The 23,231-nt window shown below is 47.1% G+C and overlaps 1 protein-coding gene across 3 annotated transcripts in view; it reads right to left on the bottom strand.

Moving 5' to 3' along the window:
- LCOR (ligand dependent nuclear receptor corepressor) overlaps nt 1-23,231 on the bottom strand; it is a 129,595-nt gene that overhangs the window by 30,132 nt on the left and 76,232 nt on the right. For 2 of the 3 annotated variants that reach the window (XM_075348372.1, XM_075348374.1), the window contains exons 4-6: nt 10,303-10,435; nt 9,313-9,603; nt 3,275-3,371 (exon numbers count right to left, since the gene is read on the bottom strand). In XM_075348372.1, coding sequence (XP_075204487.1) covers nt 3,275-3,371; nt 9,313-9,603; nt 10,303-10,435 — 521 coding nt within the window. Of the gene's footprint in view, nt 1-655; nt 1,733-3,274; nt 3,372-9,312; nt 9,604-10,302; nt 10,436-23,231 lie in introns of those variants that run through there. The other variant, XM_075348375.1, reaches the window with a different exon arrangement.

Below are 23,231 nucleotides of genomic sequence, written 5' to 3'. Positions count from 1 at the left end.
TCCCGGCTGAACAGGACGGACGCGGCCCTGCTCTGGAGAATCATTAAACTTAAGTGTAAAGCTCTAGTAATACTCTCTCGTTTTGTAGGTCAGAAACGTACTGCCGCGAGGCCTACCCATACCCACATTTTGTGCTCTTTGCACACTGCCACTCTGAACTAAAGCCTTTCTTTCTTTTTTTTGCATTCTCCGAAAAAAGTAACAACCTCCAAAGTTACATGAGGTACATTCAATTTTTCAGAAATAATCATTTTGGCATAAAACACTTAAAAATCATAACTTCTAGGAAATGAATTGTTTTTAAATATCTTTAGACTGCTTTTTTTTTTTTTACCCCTAGACATTGGTAGTATATATTTAAGTAACTCCTGAATTTTTAAAGTGGACTTGTGTTCAAAAAATTATTTTTTTTTTCAAAATATACATCAAGAACACAATACATGCAGGCTCTATAGCAACGAGTCCATATTCACATGTATAGGTTCTCTTGCTGAGGTAACAATTCGCTATTGAAAATAAAGAGCATGCGTAAAGGCCAAAATAAAGTATTCGAGGGTTGTACTGGGCGTGAGGAATTGACAAATCTGCCTAATTTTGAGCACAGAATTTGCACCTGTAGTGGTCTGTTAGGAAACCGCCTTAAAAGTTTCGCACAATAACTTAAGCAGGTGTAAAGTGTGCTGTGCATCAGAAGACAGAAGTGCAGGCCCAGTTTGGTTACAACTCAATTCCTAAACTTAGGACTTTACAACATGCTTATTCATCTTTAGATTCGTTTGCACTTGGCGATGCCTCCACCTCTTCCTGAGGGTCCAGTTCACTTTTTACCGCAACATCTTGTTCTTCCAACCTCATTAGTTTCAGCTTTTTCTTTGGAGGGTTTTTTAATGTGCCTAACCGCTCTTTAACTTTGTACTCCAGTGTGCTATGAGGAATCCCATAAATGCTTTGCGCTTTGGAGACGCTCATTTTGCCGTTCATGACCACGGCGATCGCTTCCTCCAGTATCTCACTGTTATACTGTCTGTATCGCCCTCGTTTTTTCCTTGGTTGTTTAGAGCCCGGGTCTCCTTCCTGATCTGAGGTGGAATATGGCTGTCCAGAGGTAGACTGCTCAACATCTGAGCTCCAGGAATCAGTGGTAGTATCCAATAAATTCCTTCGATTTTGCTTTGGAAGGATAGTCCTTAATTTTTTGCTAAGTGCACTCTCAGTTTGTGAACCCATAACCAAAGAGTTGTAATTGTAAAGATCCCCGCTGCGGGACTCCCAAGACAAGTCCATGCCTCGGACCTGTGGAATATTTAAATCAACTGGAGAAGAAAGGCCCAATTCCTTTTTAATTTCATGCTTGTGGTGAACATTTTTTTGAAAAGCATTTGCATTTTCTGTGAGAATAGGCAGGTCACTGATGTTGCTGAGTGCGCCATTACCCCTATACTTCACGCGGCCAAAATTTAATTCGTAGTGCGGTTTTGCCCAAGAAGCTTCCCTGGATAAGATCAAATGTTGTCCTTGATTCTGCAGTCCAGACGAACCATGGCTGGCAGAGGCTGAAAATTTTCTGCTATGCAATTCCTCACTAATCTGCAAGGAGCGAGCCAATGGCACTTTTAGAGGTGTGGAGTGGCCATAAGTTTCCCTGGTTGCATCCAGCAAACTTCTTGGAGGCACCCCATCACCACTGCGCAGAAGTCCATCTGGACGGTGCAGGCTGGGTCTCCCAGGTCGCCTAATTGGATGGAAGGAAACTGATGTGAGCAGAACTTGCACAGGTAGGGAGGGATGGGTGAATGGGGCCACTCCTTTATTAGAAGGCCTTGCTTGGGTAACATCACTTTTTTTTTTATATTCTAACAATATCTCAGCATCAGTGTGTGTTTAACAAAAATAAAAATTGGTTCACAGAAAATAAAATGAAATTTTTTGTGGGCAACAAAAACAACAAAAAATAAAAATGTCACTTTGATCTTTGGCTGGGTTCACAAATTCTTGTAGGAAAAGGAAAAAAAAATAAAATCAAAAAAGGTTTTGCGCAACAGTCTGAGTAGCACTTTAGATATCAATAAGAAGGTAGTTGTCAATCCCTTTAGGTGTATACACAAGTGATTTATGTGACGTTACCACTAAACAAGTACAGTAATAAAAGAGTAAGCCACTTGGTACATAATGCAATCTTCTACAATAACACTTACAGTGCCTGCTGCTCACATCATACAGAAAAAAAACAAACATCGAGAATAGCCCATGTCTGAAGACAATAGGGCTTCAACTACTTAAAAAAGTGATTTTACTTTTAAGAATAAAATAAGAGAAAAAATGGCCTTTACAATTTGTATCTGCACTTGAACATGTGCTTTGCAAAGTTATACGGTATATTGTGCACTGGGCACATCTATAATTTGGCAGGAAAAAAAAAGCCCAATAAAAAAAAAAAAAAAAAAAAACAAACGGTAATTTTATGTTGCGTTTTACAGCATTAGTTAGACCATTTTTCCTCTTGACAGAACAGATTTGATAGGTGACAAAAAGCGTGATTTAGATGGTGATTGAATATAGATTTTAAGACGTGATTTAACACATTGAAAATGTATTTTGAAAGAAAAAAAAAATAAAATAAAGCTAGAGCACATGGATGCTTCCTACAGCCACAAAGCAGTTACATTTTCTCCCAACTATCAATCCCAAACACTCAGCTGAACTGCCACAGCTCTATATAGTTAGAAAAAAAAACATTTAAAATAAAAATGACATTTTAATTAATACAGCTGGAACTATAAAATCTGTATTTATAATTTGATAAAAGGGGTAATGAGGAAAAAAAGCCACACTAAATATGCTAAAATGAAAATGCAGGGATGATTTTCAGGATTTAGAAGCAATGAAGCCACAAATATATTTGGTAAATGGTTTAAAACATCGGTCCAAAATAAAATAAAAAAATAAAAAAAAAAAATAATAAAATAGGAAAATGCGTATTAGTGTTTAGGCAATACACAAATTCCTCAATATTAATCTACATGAAAGCAGTTTCCCTTTATAAGTGCCCATACAATCACTGTAAGCTGAATATCCTGCAGATTTATATGAAATCGGTCATACAATGAATGGGAACAAAGTATATGATTTCATGAACACGACACTAATTTAAAGAGCGAATTTCATTGTTTTAAAAAGGATGAAAGGTATAAATCACTTTAGTTTTGAAACTGGATATGATTTTGTAAAAGCAATTAAAAGAATATAGTGTATGTGATGAATCGGTGATGCTTACCCATTCCCTATATTGTTTGAGGTACTTGGAGAAATGGAGGAGTTTGGGCTACCAGAACAAGGACTCTTCTTAGTGGACAAGTCAAGCACTCCATCTGCTGAAATAGAACAAGAAAAACATTTACTTTTCTTTATTACTAGAGATAATTGCCATCATTACTAGAGGAAGTAAACAATGAGTCATTGCTAAAGAAGCAAAGAGAGGTCAACACCTAACATTAACCTGTTTAATTCACTGTATTTTTTCAGACCATAAGTTTGGTTTTTTTAGGGTATGTGCACACGTTGCTTTTTTTTCCGCGCGGAAAAAAACGCACCCTCTGGCAGAGGGGAGAATTGTAAACAATGCTTTTTGAGAAACAACGCATCGAAAACGCATGCGTTTTTCATGCGTTTTTCATGCGTTTTTTTAGGTGCGTTTTTTAAGACTTGTCAGTGATAATAAAGTTGGTTGAACACAGACCTTTGGAAAAAAAAACCTGTGATGTCATTTCCTTCTCCACATTCTGTTTGGATAAATGGGAGCGCTTGGAATGGAAGGAGCACCATTTGAATTTTGGAAAAGTTGAAATAAACTTCGCGCACCAAGCCCCTTAGGTACCTATACGTCAGAAAACCCCCACAAGTGACCCCATTTTGGAATCTGCACCCATCAAGGATTTTATTCAGGAGTATATTAAGCATTTTGAATCCACAGCTACTTCCCCCAAAATGTTGCTGTAGCAACAATATTCTCACTTTTAGGCCCGCTTCACATGTCAGTGAAAAACACTGACGTTTTTCACTGGCGTGTAAAACACGCACATGTCCCTCCGTGTGCCGTGAATCACGGCACACGTGGGTTGTCTAAGTGCAATCCGGGCTCCGTTCTCCGTGGCCCGTGATTGCACTTAGAGATTAACTCACCTGCGCCCGCTCCCGCTCTCCATGGTGCTGATCGCTCACGCGGTGCAGCATCCGGCCGGCGCTGACCCCCGCAGCAGCTGGTTCCGGGTTGGCTGTGTCGTGCATCATGAATATGCGCGACAATAATGAGCCGGCACAGAAGGAACAGGGAGGACGGGCTGCAGAGGACATCGCTGGACGCCGGGTGAGTTAAAATGATTTTTATTTTAAAAGCACGTTTTTTTCTGGCACGTGTTTCACGGATCACACCACTGCGTGGTCCGTGGGACATCAGTGATGCCAGAAAAAAATGGACATGTCTCCGTGCGGCAATCACGCACACGCGGGTACGCCGCATGGAGACACGTGCAGTGAAAAATCACTGACGTGTGAGCAGACCCATTCATTATAATGGGTCTGCGTATGTCAGTGATCCTGGTACGTTTAAAAAAAAGCACAAACGTCCCAGAATCACTGACGTGTGAAAGGGGCCTAAGGCTATGTGGCCATGATCCAGCGACACGGCGTCTAGTACACAGTGCCAGCCTTCCTGCAGCTGCCCATGCCCACGATTTGGGTTCAGGCTGCTGTGGAGCTCTATGCTACCTGCAGAGAACACTCGTCTCCGCAGCATAAATTGACATGCTGAGGCTCAGGAAGCCACGCTACCGGTCAGTTTATGCTGCGGAGAAAAGAAGCACAGTGGGCATGGGATCTCCAAAAATCCTTCCACTGTGCTTCTACTGCACAATGCAGCGTTATGGACGCAGGGAAAACACTCAGCGCCCATAACGCTGCAAACCCTGATTGTGGGCACACAACCTAAAAAGCGTCAATGGATGAAGGGATGTCAAATATATAGAACGTCCTACCCCCGCCAGCATATTCTAAGCTGGCACCTTTAGTACCTTTCATGTGGCACTAAAGGGTGCCTAGCTTAGTATTTATCCAATAAAAAAAAAAAAAAAAAAAATGAAAAAAATGGCGTGGGGTCCCCCCTATTTTTGATAGCCAGTCAGGGTAAAGCAGACAGCTGTAGCCTGCAAACCACAGCTGGCAGCTTCATCTTGGCTGGTGATCAATTTGGAGGGCTCCCCATGTTTTTTTTTTTATTTATAAATAAAGAATAAAAAAAAAATAACGTGGGGTCCCCCCAAATTAGATCACCAGCCAAGGTGAAGCTGACAGCTGGGGTCTGGTATTCTCAGGGTGGGAAGAGCCATGGTTATTGGACTCTTCCCAGCCTAAAAATAGCAGGCCGCAGCCGCCCCAGAAGTGGCGCATCCATTAGATGCGCCAATCCTGGCGCTTCGCCCCAACTCATCCCGCGCCCTGGTGCGTTGGCTAACGGGGTAATAAATGGGGTTGATACCAGATGTGTAATGTCACCTGGCATCAAGCCCAGCAATTAGTGATGTCACGGCGTCTATTAGATACCCGACATAACTAATTGACAGTAAACAAAAGCAAAAAAAAACAAAAAATGTTTTATTAGAAAAAACACTCCCCAAATCATTCCCTTGTTCTCCAATTTAATTAAAAAAAATGGGTCCGCAGAAATCCATATGGATGTCCCACGTCGCCTCTGGACCTTCTAGAATATGGGGGCACGTTCAGGAAACGTATCCCCCATTTTCTAGGAGGGCAGACCCTCCATTTGAGGAGAGTGGGTGCAAAAATCTGCACCCACTCTCCCCGGGTCACAGCTGCAGAGTGCGAGCAGCCAGCACAGCTCACACTGAACACTGTGCTGGCTGTCAGCTGCTCTGCACATGTGACCGGCCGGCGTCTGCTGTGAAGGAGGAGGGGGCCGCGGGGGATCAGCGCTGCGACCGGACAGGTATGTATGACACCGGGGGGAATAGGGGGTGACCGGGCAGGGCCTGGGGAACAGTTTTCTGTCGCATGTGTTATTGCACATGCGACAGAAATCATAGGAGCAGGGCGGCCGGTGCGCTACTGTGCGCGCGGCCATGTTGGATTTTCGGGAGGGGGGTCGGGGCGGGCACTTTGGCGACACCGGGGGCTTTGCCAGGAAGTGAGGTCAACAGGAAACCTCTTGACCTCACTTCCAGGTAAATGCCTGCGTTCTGGCGTGCCGACAAAGGCCGCGGACCGCAACAAAAAAGCAGGTCCATGCGTTGTGGCTGCGTTCTGACCCCACATCATTGATTTCAATGGGGGAGAGAACGCAGCCACAACGCACAAAAGAAGTGACATGCTGCTTTTCTTTCCGCACCGATTTTTGGCATCCAAAACGCTGCGGAAAGAAACGCAGCATGTGCACTGATTTTTCAGCTTTCCCATACACTTTGCTGGGAAAGCTGAACGCATGCAATTTGCCACTGAAACGCTGCGGTTCAAAACGCAGCGTTTCCGCGGTAAAAAACGCATCGTGTGCACACAGCCTTAACCAAGAAAAACTCCTGCTAAAAAGTGTGTGCGTCTCATAGCTCCGAGGGAGATTCCTGTGATTGAGAACTGCCCTATCTTCTCCTGCTCTGCACTGATCACACAGAGAACTGCCCCATCGTCTCCTGCTCTGCACTGATCACACAGAGAACTGCCCCATCGTCTCCTGCTCTGCACTGATCACACAGAGAACTGCCCCATCTTCTCCTGCTCTGCACTGATCACACAGAGAACTGCCCCATCGTCTCCTGCTCTGCACTGATCACACAGAGAACTGCCCCATCGTCTCCTGCTCTGCACTGATCACAGAGAACTGCCCCATCTTCTCCTGCTCTGCACTGATCACACAGAGAACTGCCCCATCTTCTCCTGCTCTGCACTGATCACACAGAGAACTGCCCCATCGTCTCCTGCTCTGCACTGATCACACAGAGAACTGCCCCATCGTCTCCTGCTCTGCACTGATCACAGAGAGAACTGCCCTATCGTCTCCTGCTCTGCACTGATCACACAGAGAACTGCCCCATCTTCTCCTGCTCTGCACTGATCACACAGAGAACTGCCCCATCGTCTCCTGCTCTGCACTGATCACACAGAGAACTGCCCCATCGTCTCCTGCTCTGCACTGATCACAGAGAGAACTGCCCTATCGTCTCCTGCTCTGCACTGATCAGAGAGAACTGCCCTATCATCTCCTGCTCTGCACTGATCACACAGAGAACTGCCCCATCTTCTCCTGCTCTGCACTGATCACAGAGAGAACTGCCCTATCATCTCCTGCTCTGCACTGATCACAGAGAGAACTGCCCTATCATCTCCTGCTCTGCACTGATCACAGAGAGAACTGCCCTATCATCTCCTGCTCTACACTGATCTGTGTGATCAGTGAAGATCAGATCAGAAGATAGGGCAGTTCTCTCTGTGATCAGAGAGGACATCTAGTCTGCCTTCTCAATCACAGGAATTATAAGACGCATACACTTTGCAGCTTCCTTTCCGGATCTGCACTCTTGCTACAGAGACATGAACAGAAGCCACACCAGCTGACGGACGTTCTAACCGCCGTTTAACTACAGGACCTTTCAGGTCATGTGATCAATCACATCACCTGAAAGGTCTTAAAGTTTAATTCTGCAGAAGGCCCTTCAGTTGGTGCAGCCACCTCTGTTCAGATCTCGAACTGCAAGATGTAGTGATGGGTGTGTAATTGCAAGATGTGCTAATGTAAAGCTTGTGTGCACGTAGCAGAGCTGTGTGTGTGTCTTTTAATGAGAGAGCATGCTTGCCACTGTTCATTACTCGATCGTGCATCAGGGTTCTCGGGCTTGAATCGAGTGCAGAGTATAATGGAAGCCCATGGGAAAATCTGAAAAAACACAAGCATTTTTAAACTCAGATGTTCGATTGAGTAAAGACCAGTGGTGAGCATGCTTGTTCATCAGTGTCTATATATACACATGTAGCAGAGGTAGGTGTCTATATATGCATGTAGTTTGCACATAGAGCCATGTGCGTATAATACACAGTGCAAAGAGACACTAATAATAGATTTATTTCCTCCCTATTTTACACTAGTGCATTAAAATTGGTGCTAATGACTCCTCTACTTTACACCACAAGGGAAAATTTAATTAATAGTAAAAATGTTTTTCCTATTTTCTGCTGTCTAAACCTAGGGCAAGTCTTATGGTTGGAAGTGTCTGAAAGTCCGAAAAATACTGTAATGTAAATGATCCATACTCCACTGATAATAGGCTGTCAAGTGACATGGTAAAATTTTATTTTTGCTCCTCTAAAAATTCTTTTACAGCAAAAAAATTAAAAAATTAAAAAAAAAAAATAGACATTTCAGTTTATACAATAGTTAGGTAAGGCAGGGTTCACATGTGCGTTTTGGATAGACGTGGCTTTTGTGTCCAAACGCATCTAGAGGCAGAAGGGGCTGATTGATCAGTGTTGATATGGTTTTGTTATATATGAAAAAAATAATAATTTGTATGCAGCACATGGTAAAGTCTTGCAGTCATGTAGCACGTTTCTCACCAAGGGTTGGGACGCACGTCTAATCCAAGGGATCCACTTGGAGTGAAGACATACTACAACCAAAAATCGGTCAGCATCCCTAAGGGTGAATATCAATCCATTTCTTTATTCTGTTACGCTTCAACCACTAGTGAGGCTTTACCAAGCATGCTTAATAAAGACCTATTGCTGGTCGAAATGTTTTTTTTTGCTGTAATATAATAAAGAGATGGATTGAAACTTCATCCACTGAGATGCGGTCCAATTTTTGGTTATGGTTTTGTTATGTGTCCACTCTTCCAATGGAAGAGAACTTTTCATATGGTTAGTAAACACCACAGCATACACCAGGTCATTGTCTATTTCAAAGCAAACCATCACAACACAAATACAACACAAGAACATCTAACTTCTGCACATTACTATTTACTGCAAAAATTTCCCCATGCCTGAATTTTGCAAATTCCATTTATATGCATGCAAGCATCCATTAAACCAGCCACGCATGAGAATTCCTTAGAGGACCACTGGTGCAATACATATAAAGCTCTTTTAAACTTGGCATTAAATCTAAAAGTGCAGATGTACAACTACTGTGCTCTATTTTTTCTTCATTTTGGTTAAGGAAGTAACGCTTTGGCTTTATCGCTCTTTAGCTGCAGCGGACACTCATGAAGTAAAACCACAGTCATTGAAACAAATCTATGAAAACAAAGATACCTTGCTCACAGAGTTCTTCCAAATGGGGTTTCTTGACAGTGAGGTCTAAGGGAGAATCTTGGTCAGCCATCAGAAGCTTGCTAAGCACAGGATTTTGGGTAGTGGCAGGGGGAGGTGAACTTTGTCCGGAGGGTGATTTCGGCAAGCTTTGGTTCTTTGTGCTGTTGGGCGGGCTGGAATCCTGAGTAGAGCTATTCTTTGAGGTATATTCAGCAGCAAACTGTCGAATCATTCGCTGCATGATCTCACGAGCAACTAGGGGAATATTAGGATCAGAGATCCTAGGACTGTCTAGATTCATCAGGGTGTATGGGGAGGGGAGGAAGAAAAATAAAGAAAAATATTGTATGAGAGGTTTATTTGAAGGTTCTGAAATTAAATACATAGGAAAATGTATTGCATCATGCAATTCTAAATAAAATATATCTATAAAAATATATATATATATATATATATATATATATATATATATATATATCTACATCTACACATAGAGAGAGAGAGAGAGAGATAGAGAGAGATTTTTATATATATATATATATATATATATATAGATATATAGATATATATATATATATATATATATATATATATATATATCTATATATATATATATATCTATCTCTATCTCTCTATCGACAGTTTTTGCAAATTAATGTGTAAGAGCCAAGATTATTTTTAAAACATTCTCTTAAGCATCATATACCTTAACTTCCTAGTGGAGATTCAGCTGTGAGCTGACAACCTGTATAACACGGCTGGTTACTATGGATGCAAGACCGGATTACAAAACTAAAAAAAAAAACCCCACCAAACCCTGAAGCCGATAGTGCTGCAGATTAAAACTACCAGTTAGCCTCAAATGTTCAGCTCAAAATGGCTAAAATCGGCCCTTGTATAAAAATACTAGTATGATTCTAGTGAGAACAGATACTAATATAATCAAATTTTATAGACAAGAAACAAGGTTTATCCATAAACGCCACAAACCTTTCTTGTAGAAGACTGCATTGATGAACTCTTCGGCTTGCCTTTCTAGTCGAATTATCTTAGCTTGTTCTTGTTTCAGGAAGTTTTCTTGGCCAGTTTCATTAATAGGTTTATGAAAGCCAGCTAAATGCTCCTAAATAAACATATAAGATGACACCATTTTAGGAGAGTAAGTCAGATTAAAAACTACATAGGATTAAAGGAAAACAAAAAACACACACACACACTACACAAACTTTCCATCTCCAACATAGTGCCCCAAATATTGCAGCTGGAGTTTAGATTCACTCATTTCATTCTCTATGGGGCTGCCAGAAAAAGCAGAGCACAGCGCTCAGCAACTCCCTGTGGATTAGCACAGATTGGCATTACGGGCCACATGTCCAAGGCTAGACCTTCAGATTCTTAGCGGGGAGTGATATGGTTAGGACTGCCACAATATGATTAGAAAGAAAAAAAAAAAAAAAAAAAAAAAGATGAAAAATACCCCGACTATAAATAAATAAATTGCAAGTGCTTAATAACAGGGTACTTAGTATATACATTTTTGCAAAAAGGTAATTGTCCCACCTCGTCACAGTGTACCCATCTGGGACAGTCACTAACCAACTAAAGTTAAAAACATTTTCTATACCTGACTAGTGTCATATCAAAACTCCAATGTGATGGTAACAAGTGGTCAGCTGGGTCCCAGATTAAATACACAGCAAAGTGGGAAGCAAATTTATTGCCCAGTCTCAGTATAAGGAGGGCTGCACCCCCATCTTGCACTAAAGCAAGAAAACAGACAAAAAACACCTAAAGAAACTGAGCTGAAACAATTGTTCAGTAAACATGCAACATTACAAGCATGTGAATGGCAGCCTCAACAATTGTTACAGCTCAATTTCTTTAGGTGTTTTTAATATGTCGTGATTGTAGCAATCAGGGCTGAAGTGTTCAGTTAGGCTGCTTTCACACATCCGGTTTGAGCTCTGCGGCTCAATCCGGCTGTGAAGCCTATGCAACGGATGCGATGAAAACACCGCATCCTTTGCATAAGTTTTTCCTTTGCGGCCAGTCCGGTTTTTGCCGCTTGCGGCATGCTACTGAGCATGTGCAGTGGCAAAAACAGCATGCGGCGGCCGGATGCGGTTATTGCCGCATCGCGCTGCATCCGGCCGCCATAGGCATGCATTGAAAAATGCGCCGCATCGGCCGAATGCGGCGCGATGCGTTTTTTTTTTTTGCCGCACGAAAAAACGTGCCAGGCAACGTTCCATCCGGCCACCGCATCGGCTAAATCTGCCGCATGCGGCAAAAACCGGACCGAACGCAAGCCCATGCGGCACAATGCGGCACTAATTAAAGTCTATGCAGGAAAAACGCAACCGGCAGCAAAAAAAAACGGTTGCGGTTTTCCTGCAAAGTGCCGGATTGTGCCGCATTGCAAAAGCCGGATGTGTGAAAGCAGCTTTAGAACCCCTTCTCAATCACTACGTTTTCCCCCAAAGTAAATAAGACCTATACTCACCTCCAATGCCGTTCCAGCAGTGTCAGCACTGGCTCTCCTGAGGCTCTCGAGACAAAATTTTGTAATGCCTGTGACTAATGTCTGGCAATCCCTGGAAGAGCCAATAACCACACTGCTGGATCGGTATTGGAGTATAGGTATCATTTTACTTCGGGGTAACTGTCATTGAGAAAGTGTTAACTGAATAGTGATCAACCACTTAAAGGGTTACTAAATCTTCAAAATATAAATGTTTCTGTACTGTAATCTGCTTGTATTTTGCAGTCAATACTAGGAGTAGCCATATAGCTAAAATCTAAAAAAAAAAACCCCATCAAATTTAAAAAAGGCCAGCTTAAAAGTAAATAGAATCTGACGTTCTGTTTCATGAAGTTTCCAGTCCAAAGATCCTTTACTTATTGCTGAAACGTATAGGCAGTGTTCAGCTGATCCTGAGCATTTCTACCCTTTAGATCTCGTGATTGGTGAAGGTCTCAGGATTCAGATCCCCACTGATCAAAATCTGCTTAAAAGTTTAGTGACACTTTGGTAACATTATAGAATGAGCAAAAGTGCAGTTTGTTACTGTCCATTAAAATTTCCAGAACAAAAAAAGTATACATCCAGATTATTTTCTAATTTGTTAGGCCATGTTCACGCTTTCTGTTTTTGCTGCAGTCAAAACCTGCTCTCTTGGCAGAAAGATAAAAAACAAAAACCCACAGATCAAAACAGCAGCAAAGAAGGGAATTTTGTTTACTTACCGTAAATTCCTTTTCTTCTAGCTCCAATTGGGAGACCCAGACAATTGGGTGTATAGCTTCTGCCTCCGGAGGCCACACAAAGTATTACACTTAAAAGTGTAAAGCCCCTCCCCTTCTGCCTATACACCCCCCGTGCATCACGGGCTCCTCAGTTTTGGTGCAAAAGCAAGAAGGAGGAAAACTTATAAATTGGTCTAAAGTAAATTCAATCCGAAGGAATTTCGGAAAACTGAAACCATTCAACATGAACAACATGTGTACACAAATAACAACAGCCCGAAGGGAACAGGGGCGGGTGCTGGGTCTCCCAATTGGAGCTGGAAGAAAAGGAATTTACGGTAAGTAAACAAAATTCCCTTCTTCTTTGTCGCTCCATTGGGAGACCCAGACAATTGGGACGTCCAAAAGCAGTCCCTGGGTGGGTAAAATAAAACCTCGTAATAGAGCCGTAAAACGGCCCCTTCCTACAGGTGGGCAACCGCCGCCTGAAGGACTCGCCTACCTAGGCTGGCATCTGCCGAAGCATAGGTATGCACCTGATAGTGTTTCGTGAAAGTGTGCAGGCTCGACCAGGTAGCTGCCTGACACACCTGCTGAGCCGTAGCCTGGTGCCGCAAGGCCCAGGACGCTCCCACGGCCCTGATAGAATGGGCCTTCAGCCCTGAGGGAACCTTCATTGGCTCGAAAGGTGGTTTCTGAAGAGCCATCAGCACCCTGTTCAGATCCCAGAGTTCTAACGGACGCTTGTAAGGAGGGACGATGTGACAAACCCCCTGCAGGAACGTGCGTACCTGTGGAAGTCTGGCTAGGCGCTTCTGAAAAAACACAGAGAGCGCTGAGACTTGTCCCTTAAGGGAGCCGAGCGACAAACCTTTTTCCAATCCGGATTGAAGGAAGGAAAGAAAAGTGGGCAAGGCAAATGGCCAGGGAGAAAAACCCTGATCAGAGCACCAAGATAAGAATATCCTCCACGTCCTGTGGTAGATCTTGGCGGACGTTGGTTTCCTAGCCTGTCTCATAGTGGCAATGACCTCTTGAGATAACCCTGAAGACGCTAGGATCCAGGACTCAATGGCCACACAGTCAGGTTGAGGGCCGCAGAATTCAGATGGAAAAACGGCCCTTGAGACAGCAAGTCTGGTCGGTCTGGTAGTGCCCACGGTTGGCCCACCGTGAGATGCCACAGATCCGGGTACCACGACCTCCTCGGCCAGTCTGGAGCGACGAGGATGGCGCGGCGGCAGTCGGACCTGATCTTGCGTAACACTCTGGGCAACAGTGCCAGAGGAGGAAACACATAAGGGAGTTGAAACTGCGACCAGTCCTGAACTAAGGCATCTGCCGCCAGAGGTCTGTGATCTTGAGACCGTGCCATGAATGTCGGGACCTTGTTGTTGTGCCGGGACGCCATTAGGTCGACGTCCGGCATCCCCCAGCGGCAACAGATCTCTTGAAACACGTCCGGGTGAAGGGACCATTCCCCTGCGTCCATGCCCTGGCGACTGAGAAAGTCTGCTTCCCAGTTTTCTACGCCCGGGATGTGAACTGCGGATATGGTGGAGGCTGTGGCTTCCACCCATAGCAGGATCCGCCGGACTTCCTGGAAGGCTTGCCGACTGCGTGTTCCGCCTTGGTGGTTGATGTATGCCACCGCTGTGGAGTTGTCCGACTGAATTCGGATCTGCTTGCCTTCCAGCCACGGCTGGAACGCCTTTAGGGCAAGATACACTGCCCTTATCTCCAGAACATTGATCTGAAGGGAGGACTCTGGCTGAGTCCAAGTACCCTGAGCCCTGTGGTGGAGAAAGACCGCTCCCCCACCCTGAAAGACTCGCGTCCGTCGTGACCACCGCCCAGGATGGGGGTAGGAAGGATTTCCCCTTCGACAATGAAGTGGGAAGAAGCCACCACCGAAGGGAAGTTTTGGCTGCCTGAGAAAGGGAGACGTTCCTGTTGAGGGACGTCGACTTCCTGTCCCATTGAAGTGGACGCAGATGAAACTGCGCAAAAGGAACTGCCTCCATTGCTGCTACCATCTTCCCTAGGAAGTGCATGAGGCGCCTCAAGGGGTGTGACTGACCCTGAAGGAGAGATTGCACCCCTGTCTGTAGTGAACGCTGTTTGTCCAGCGGAAGCTTCACTATCGCTGAGAGAGTATGAAACTCCATGCCAAGATATGTCAGTGATTGGGCCGGTGTCAGATTTGACTTTGGAAAATTGATGATCCACCCGAAACTCTGGAGAGTCTCCAGAGCAATGTTCAGGCTGTGTTGGCATGCCACTTGAGAGGGTGCCTTGACAAGCAGATCGTCTAAGTAAGGGATCACCGAGTGTCCCTGAGAGTGCAGAACTGCTACTACTGTTGCCATGACCTTGGTGAAGACCCGTGGGGCTGTCGCCAGGTCGAAAGGCAGTGCCACGAACTGAAGGTGTTCGTCCCCTATGGCGAAACGCAGGAAGCGCTGATGCTCTGGTGCAATCGGTACGTGGAGATAAGCATCTTTGATGTCGATTGATGCTAGGAAATCTCCTTGGGACATTGAGGCGATGACGGAGCGGAGTGATTCCATCCGGAACCGCCTGGTTTTTACGTGTTTGTTGAGCACTTTTAGGTCCAGAACAGGACGGAAGGATCCATCCTTTTTTGGCACCACGAACAAGTTGGAGCAAAAACCGTGACCCTGTTGCTGAAAAGGAACAGGGATCACCACTCCTTCTGCCTTCAGACTGCACACCGCCTGAAGAAGAGCATCGGCTCGCTCGGGGGGCGGAGATGTTCTGAAGAATCGAGTCGGAGGACGAGAGCTGAACTCTATCCTGTAACCGTGAGACAGAATGTCTCTCACCCAACGGTCTTTTACCTGTGGCAGCCAGGCGTCGCAAAAGCGGGAGAGCCTGCCACCGACCGAGGATGCGGTGTGAGGAGGCAGAAAGTCATGAGGAGGCCGCTTTGGGAGCGGTTCCTCCGGCGGTCTTTTTAGGACGTGACTTAGACCGCCATGAATCGGAGTTCCTCTGATCCTTCTGAGGCCTTTTGGACAAGGAGAATTGAGACCTGCCCGCGGACCGAAAGGACCGAAACCTCGATTGTACCTTCCGTTGTTGAGGTCTGTTTGGTTTGGACTGGGGTAAGGAGGAGTCCTTTCCCTTGGATTGTTTAATGATTTCGTCCAATCGCTCACCAAACAGGCGGTCGCCAGAAAATGGCAAACCGGTTAAGAACTTTTTGGAAGCAGAGTCTGCCTTCTATTCACGTAGCCACATGGCCCTGCGTACTGCCACCGAATTGGCGGATGCTACCGCCGTACGGCTCGCATAGTCCAGGACAGCATTAATGGCGTAGGACGCAAACGCCGACGCCTGAGAGGTTAAGGACACCACTTGCGGAGCAGACGTACGTGTGACTGCATTAATCTGTGCGTGACAAGCTGAGATAGCTTGTAGTGCCCATACGGCTGCGAATGCTGGAGCAAAAGACGCGCCGATAGCTTCATAGATGGATTTCAACCAGAGCTCCATCTGTCTGTCAGTGGCATCCTTGAGTGAAGCCCCATCTTCCACTGCAACTATGGATCTAGCCGCCAGTCTGGAGACTGGAGGATCCACCTTGGGACACTGAGCCCAGCCCTTGACAACGTCAGGGGGGAAGGGATAACGTGTATCCTTAAGGCGCTTGGAAAAACGCTTATCTGGACAAGCTCGGTGTTTCTGGACTGCCTCTCTGAAGTCAGAGTGATCCAGAAACGTACTCATTGTACGCTTGGGAAACCTGAAACGGAATTTCTCCTGCTGAGAAGCTGACTCCTCGATTGGAGGAGCTGGGGGAGAAAGATCCAACACCTGATTGATGGTCGCTATAAGGTCATTCACTATGGCGTCGCCTTCAGGTGTATCTAGGTTGAGAGCGGCCTCAGGATCAGAATCCTGATCTGCTACCTCCGCTTCATCATCCAGAGAGTCCTCCTGCTGAGACCCTGAACAGTGTGATGAAGTCGAGGGAATTTCCCAGCGAGCCCGCTTAGGCGCCCTGGGACTGCGGTCCGTGTCAGAGACCTCACCCTGGGACCTATGAGTCACCCCAGGAGCACTTTGCTGCTCCAACTGAGGGGGGCCTGGGGTCAATGATTCAACAGTGCCCGGGGCCTGTGTTACCGGTCTGGACTGCAAGGCTTCTAGTATCTTAGCAGACCATTTATCCATACGCTCAGAAAGTTTGTCAGCAAATACTGCAAACTCCGTCCCTGTCACCTGAACAGTGGTAGTAGGTGGTTCCACCTGGGCCACCAGTAGCAGAGGCTCCGGCTGAGTAAGTGCCACAGGGGCCGAGCATTGCACACAATGAGGGTCGGTGGAACCTGCCGGTATTATAGCCGCACATGAGGTACAGGTTGCAAAGTAAGCCTGTGCTTTGGCACCCTTGCTTTTTGCGGGCGACATGCTGTTGTCTCCTCTGAGTACAATCCAGGAGGGTATATAGCCAAAAATCAACAGTGCGACCGTACAGTGTAAATGTATAGCATATAAGCATATATATATATATATATATATATATGTACACTTCGGCACTCAGTGGGGCCAGCACCTCAGGTGCTGCTTACCGACCGCTAAAAGCGGTTGTGTGATCACCAGATTCCCTGCCTGGGCCTCCCAGAGCCGTGTTGTCTCTCCTCTCCAGCGTCAGAAGTGCTGACAGGAATGGCTGCCGGCGTTCTGTGGGGAGGAGGGGGCCGTGGGCGTGCCCTAGAAAGTGCGGGAATCTTGTGCCCCACGATGCTCAGTGAGGGGGGAGGAGGATACAAAGTATGCTCCAGCCCTCAGCGCTGACGTCCTGTGCAGCGTCCCGCCCTTCCCCTGACTGGCAGGCCTGGGGGCGGGAATATGCGATACTAGGCCGCAAAAGCCGGGGACTAAAGTTATAAGCGCGGCCGGCAAATAAGCGCGGTCGGCGCGGTAGTCCCCGGCGCACTAACACACCCAGCAGTGCTGCAGCGTGTATGACACAAGCGCTTCATGCGCGGTCCCCAAGGGGACACAGAGTACCTCACAGTAGCAGGGCCTTGTCCCTGACGATACCCGGCTCCTGTCCAGCAGATTCCCCAGGGGCTGCGGAGGGAGCACGGTCCCAGTGCCTGGAGACCGATTAGGATACCACTTCACCCAGAGCCCTTAAGGGATGGGGAAGGAAAAAACAGCATGTGGCTCCTGCCTATGTACCCGCAATGGGTACCTCAACCTTAACAACACCGCCGACCAGAGTGGGGTGAGAAGGGAGCATGCTGGGGGCCCTGTTATGGGCCCTCTTTTCTTCCATCCGACCTAGTCAGCAGCTGCTGCTGACTAAGATGTGGAGCTATGCATGGATGTATGCCTCCTTCGCACAAAGCATAAAAACTGAGGAGGCCGTGATGCACGGGGGGTGTATAGGCAGAAGGGGAGGGGCTTTACACTTTTAAGTGTAATACTTTGTGTGGCCTCCGGAGGCAGAAGCTATACACCCAATTGTCTGGGTCTCCCAATGGAGCGACAAAGAAACCTACTTTTTGTGAGTCTCATTTCATTCACCACAAAAACAGCAAAAATGCAACAATTGCAATCTTTAATTTGTTTTCAATAGTGGGGAAAAAAAAAAAAAAAAAAGATGCTGCAAAAACAAACAAAAGAAGGGAATTTTGTTTACTTACCGTAAATTCCTTTTCTTCTAGCTCCTATTGGGAGACCCAGACAATTGGGTGTATAGCTTCTGCCTCCGGAGGCCACACAAAGTATTACACTTAAAAGTGTAACCCCTCCCCTCTGCCTATACACCCTCCCGTGGATCACGGGCTCCTCAGTTTTGGTGCAAAAGCAGGAAGGAGGAAACTTATAAATTGGTCTAAGGTAAATTCAATCCGAAGGATGTTCGGAGAACTGAACCATGAACCAAAAGAACAATTCAACATGAACAACATGTGTACACAAAAGAACAACAGCCCGAAGGGCACAGGGGCGGGTGCTGGGTCTCCCAATAGGAGCTAGAAGAAAAGAAATTTACGGTAAGTAAACAAAATTCCCTTCTTTGTCGCTCCATTGGGAGACCCAGACAATTGGGACGTCCAAAAGCAGTCCCTGGGTGGGTAAAAAAATACCTCAATAAAAAGAGCCGACCGGCCCTCCTCTTACAGGTGGGCAACCGCCGCCTCAAGGACTCGCCTACCTAGACTGGCGTCTGCCGAAGCATAGGTATGCACTTGATAGTGCTTCGTGAAAGTGTGCAGACTAGACCACGTCGCTGCCTGACACCTGCTGAGCCGTAGCCCTGTGCCGCAATGCCCAGGACGCACCCACGGCTCTGGTAGAATGGGCTTTCAGCCCTGAAGGAAGCGGAAGCCCAGAAGAACAGTAGGCTTCAAGAATCGGTTCCTTGATCCACCGAGCCAAGGTTGACTTGGAAGCCTGCGAACCCTTACGCTGGCCAGCGACAAGGACAAAGAGCGCAGAGACGCAGAGACGCCGTGCGAGACATGTAGAGCCGGAGTGCTCTCACCAGATCCAAAGAGTGCAAATCCTTTTCACATTGGTGAATTGGATTAGGGCAAAATGAAGGTAAGGAGATATCCTGATTGAGATGAAAAGTAGATACCACCTTAGGGAGAAATTCCGGAACCGGACGCAGAACCACCTTATCCTGGTGAAACACCAGGAAGGGTGCTTTGCCTGACAGCGCTGCAAGCTCAGACACTCTCCGGAGTGATGTAATTGCCACTAGAAAGGCCACCTTTTGCGAAAGACGTGATAAAGAGACATCCCGCAGCGGCTCGAAAGGTGGTTTCTGAAGAGCCGTTAGCACCCTGTTAAGCCACAGTAGGAGGCGGGGGAGAGAGATCCAACACCTGGTTGATGGACGAGATAAGATCATTCACTAATGCGTCCCCCTCAGGTGTATCAAGATTAAGGGCGACGTCAGGGTCAGAACCCTGAGCTGCGACGTCCGCCTCGTCCTCCAGAGAGTCCTCAAGCTGGGAACCCGAGCAGCGTGAAGAAGTCGGGGAAGATTCCCAGCGAGCCCGCTTAGCCTGTCTAGGACTGTGGTCCTGGCAGGAGTCCTCCGCGTGGGACCAAGGGCCCAACCTGGGAGCGCGCTGCGGCTCAGACCGAGAGGGGCCTGGAGGTGACGATCCAACAGGGGCCGGGGCCTGTGTAAGGACCGGTCTGGACTGCAAAGCTTCTAGCAGCTTGGCAAACCATTTGTCCATAGACTGAGCCATGGATTGTGAAAGTGACTCAGAGTTTCTCAGCAAAAGAGAACTCTGTCCCTGCCGCCTGGACAGGGGGAGCAGGGGGGTCTACATGAGCCGAGGGGTCCACTAGTGACCGAGGCTCCGGCTGAGCAAGTGAAACAGGGGTCGAGCATTGCTCACAGTGAGGGTAGGTGGAACCCGCAGGTAACATAGCCCCACAAGAGGTACAGGCCGCAAAAAACCCCTGTGCCTTAACAGCTTTGCTCCTTGTGGACGACATGCTGTTGTCTCCTAGGAGAGTGATCACTGAGGGTATATGGGCAAAAACAGGGTATACAGCCCGACCGAACAGAAATATATATATATAAATACGTATCTATTCCGGCACCCTGGGGGGGACCAGCACCGGGTGACCGGTGTGGCTTACAGACCGCTAACAAGCGGAGTGTGTGCCTCCAGATTCCCAGCTTTAGGTCCCCTGGAGCTGCAGAGCTGTTCCTGAGAATCCTCCACCGGCAGAATGCCCAAAAAATGGCTGCCGGAGATCTCAGGGGAGGAGTGGAGCCGTGGGCGGCGCCAGGAAAGTGCGGGAATCTGGGGTCCCCACAGTGATCAGTGAGGGGGGAGGAAACATGCAGGATGCTCCAGCCCTCACATCCGACATCAGGTCGGCAGTCCCGCCCTTATCCCTGACAGGCAGGCCCGGGGGCGGGATTTTTGCGACTAGGCCGTGATGAAGCCGGGGACTAAATTTGAGACCGCGCCCGACAAGCAGGCACGGTCGGCGCGGAAGTCCGCCGGTCTTCTCAATTCAGCAGCTGCCGCAGCGTCCGGGAAGAAGGTGCGCTCCTGCATATTCCCCAATGGGGACACAGAGTACCTTAGAGTTGCAGGGCCCGGTCCCTGAGGTTGAATAGACTCCGGTCTGGCAGATTCCCACAGGGGCTGCGGAGGGAGCACGGTCCCAGCAAATGGCTGACCGTTCAGGATCCCACTTCTCCCAGAGCCGCTAAGGGATGGAGAAGGAGACGGCATGAGGCTCCGGCCTTTGTACCCGCAATGGGTACCTCAACCTTAACACCGCCGACATAGTGGGGTGAGAAGGGAACATGCCGGGGGCCCCGTGGGGGCCCTCTTTTCTTCCAACCGACATAACTAATATGAGAATGCATGAGTGGATGTGTGCCTCCTTCCACACAAAGCATAAAACTGAGGAGCCCATGATCCACGGGAGGGTGTATAGGCAGAGGGGAGGGGTTACACTTTTAAGTGTAATACTTTGTGTGGCCTCCGGAGGCAGAAGCTATACACCCAATTGTCTGGGTCTCCCAATGGAGCGACAAAGAAAAAAGCAAGTGGGCATGAGATTTCTGGAATTTCATAGGTTTTGCTGGTGTGGTGTGTAAGAAAAAAAAAAAAAAGCAGCTTTTAATTTGCATAAAGATCATGAGGGGGAAAAAAAAAATAAATGAATGAATGAATGAATGAATGAATGAATGAATGAAAAAAAACATAACGTGTGCACAAAGCCCAAATGTGCACCTATGGTGCAAAAGGAAACCACAATACACATGTTGTCTGGTGGGTATATGGACATTACAGAGCAGTTAATGTTTAATGGTAATTAGCAACGAGCGGCTGTTGTGGGGAGACAACCTTATAAGAGGACGTATAGTCCTATCTGAGACACTTCCTGATAAAAGTGGATCCTGTCAGATTTCATGCTGGCTGTGAAAATGCAGTAATGGTTATAGCATGATTTCAATATCTACAGCATGCCCTGATATTCACACTGATTTATTCTGTTACGTGTAGACAAACCCATCCACATGTATTGTGCTGTAAACTGTGGAAGATTTTCAGTGTTGAAGCAGCAGACTTTTAGAATACCCAGAGGATTGCACAGCGCGCTCATACTTTTGCAGAAATACTGTGGAATTCATCTTGTGCAATTCAGAAATTGAGAACCATGATTGGTATAAAATATGCAGATTCTGCCAAACCTTTGCAGGGTAGAACTCTCTATTACTCAACAAACCTTTAAGGCCCTGTGCGCACTAGTGCGTTTTACACGCAGATTTACCCGCGGATTTGCCGCAGAAATTTCTTGAGATATGTCTGCAATCTTTGTGCAGACATTTCCCAGCAAATCCTATGTGAAAAAAAAAATAGCTGTGCGCACACTGCGGATTTTTCTCAAGAAATTTCCTTGAGAAGAATTTCTTGAGAAAATTTCTTGAGAAAATTAGCATGTCCATTATTTTCCGCAGGTACCTGCGGAATACCCCCGGAATTTCACTCCATTCACTGTAATGTAATCGCGAAATTCCGGGGGTATACAGCAGGTAGCAAATGATGTGCGGTATACCCTCGGTATAGCCGCGATTTACCTGCGGTAATGCTCATCGCTGCCTGCGGTTTTGCAGGAAGCGATGTCATTATGCCAGGAAGAGGAAGCGGAGCAGAGTAAACACACACGTCACACTGCCTGGACGCCGCACAGAAGCACTTCCGTGCGACCTCCAGGTGCCCGTGCAGTCTGTGTCCCGTTCCAGCCTCGCGGCTGCCTGCACTCCAGCGTGTCAGTGTCTGCCCGCAGTATCGGCAGATTGTCACCCTGCAGCGCAGGCAGACACTGACACTGCACTGCAGGGTGTCAGTGTCTGCCCGCAGTGTCAGCAGCCTGTTACGCGGCAGCGCAGGCAGACACTGACACCCTGCAGTGCTGGCAGCCGCGGGGATGACGATCGCTGCTGTCAGGAGGTGAGATCATTACCTGCTGTGACGATCTCCTGCCTCCTGACGTCACCGCGGTCACTGCTGTCTATGCCCGTCTCGCGAGCGGCCCGAGACTGTCACTAGCGGTGACGTCACGGGCTCTCGATACTTCTGACAACACGGTGGGCATAGAAGCCAGTGACAGCGCTGACGTCAGCAGTACAGGAGATGATCACAGCAGGTAATGATCTCATCTATCCTCCTGGCAGCAGTGCTCGTCATCCCCTGCAGTGACCTGGGCTATTGATGTTAGCTCAGGTCACTGCATTGCTCTCCCAGCCAATGGGGAACATTCTGTTCTTCATTGACTGGGAAAGCGACTATGGTATGCATCGCCGTGGGACCCCCACCCCCTTTATTGGATTACGCCGGACGTGGAATTGATTGTTCTTTTCAATAAATTGGTGAAAGAGGGAATGTTTCGGGGAGTGTTTTTTCAAATAAAACTTTTTTTGTTGTCTATTTTTTATTTCTTACTGACTGGGTTGGTAATGTCGGGTATCTGATAGACGCCTGACCTCACCAACCCCAGGGCTTGATGCCAGGTGACATTACACATCTGGCATCAACCCCATATATTACCTCGTTTGCCAACGCACCAGGGCAACGGGATGAGTTGGGGCGAAGCGCCAGGATTGGCACGTCTAATGGATGCGCCACTTCTGGGGCGGCTGCGGC

The sequence above is a fragment of the Anomaloglossus baeobatrachus genome, chromosome 5 (genome assembly GCF_048569485.1).
Source record: "Anomaloglossus baeobatrachus isolate aAnoBae1 chromosome 5, aAnoBae1.hap1, whole genome shotgun sequence".
In the NCBI taxonomy this organism is placed as follows: Eukaryota; Metazoa; Chordata; class Amphibia; order Anura; family Aromobatidae; genus Anomaloglossus; species Anomaloglossus baeobatrachus.
Note: the sequence above shows the minus strand (reverse complement) of the source record. Positions and strands in the feature narration are given on the sequence as shown.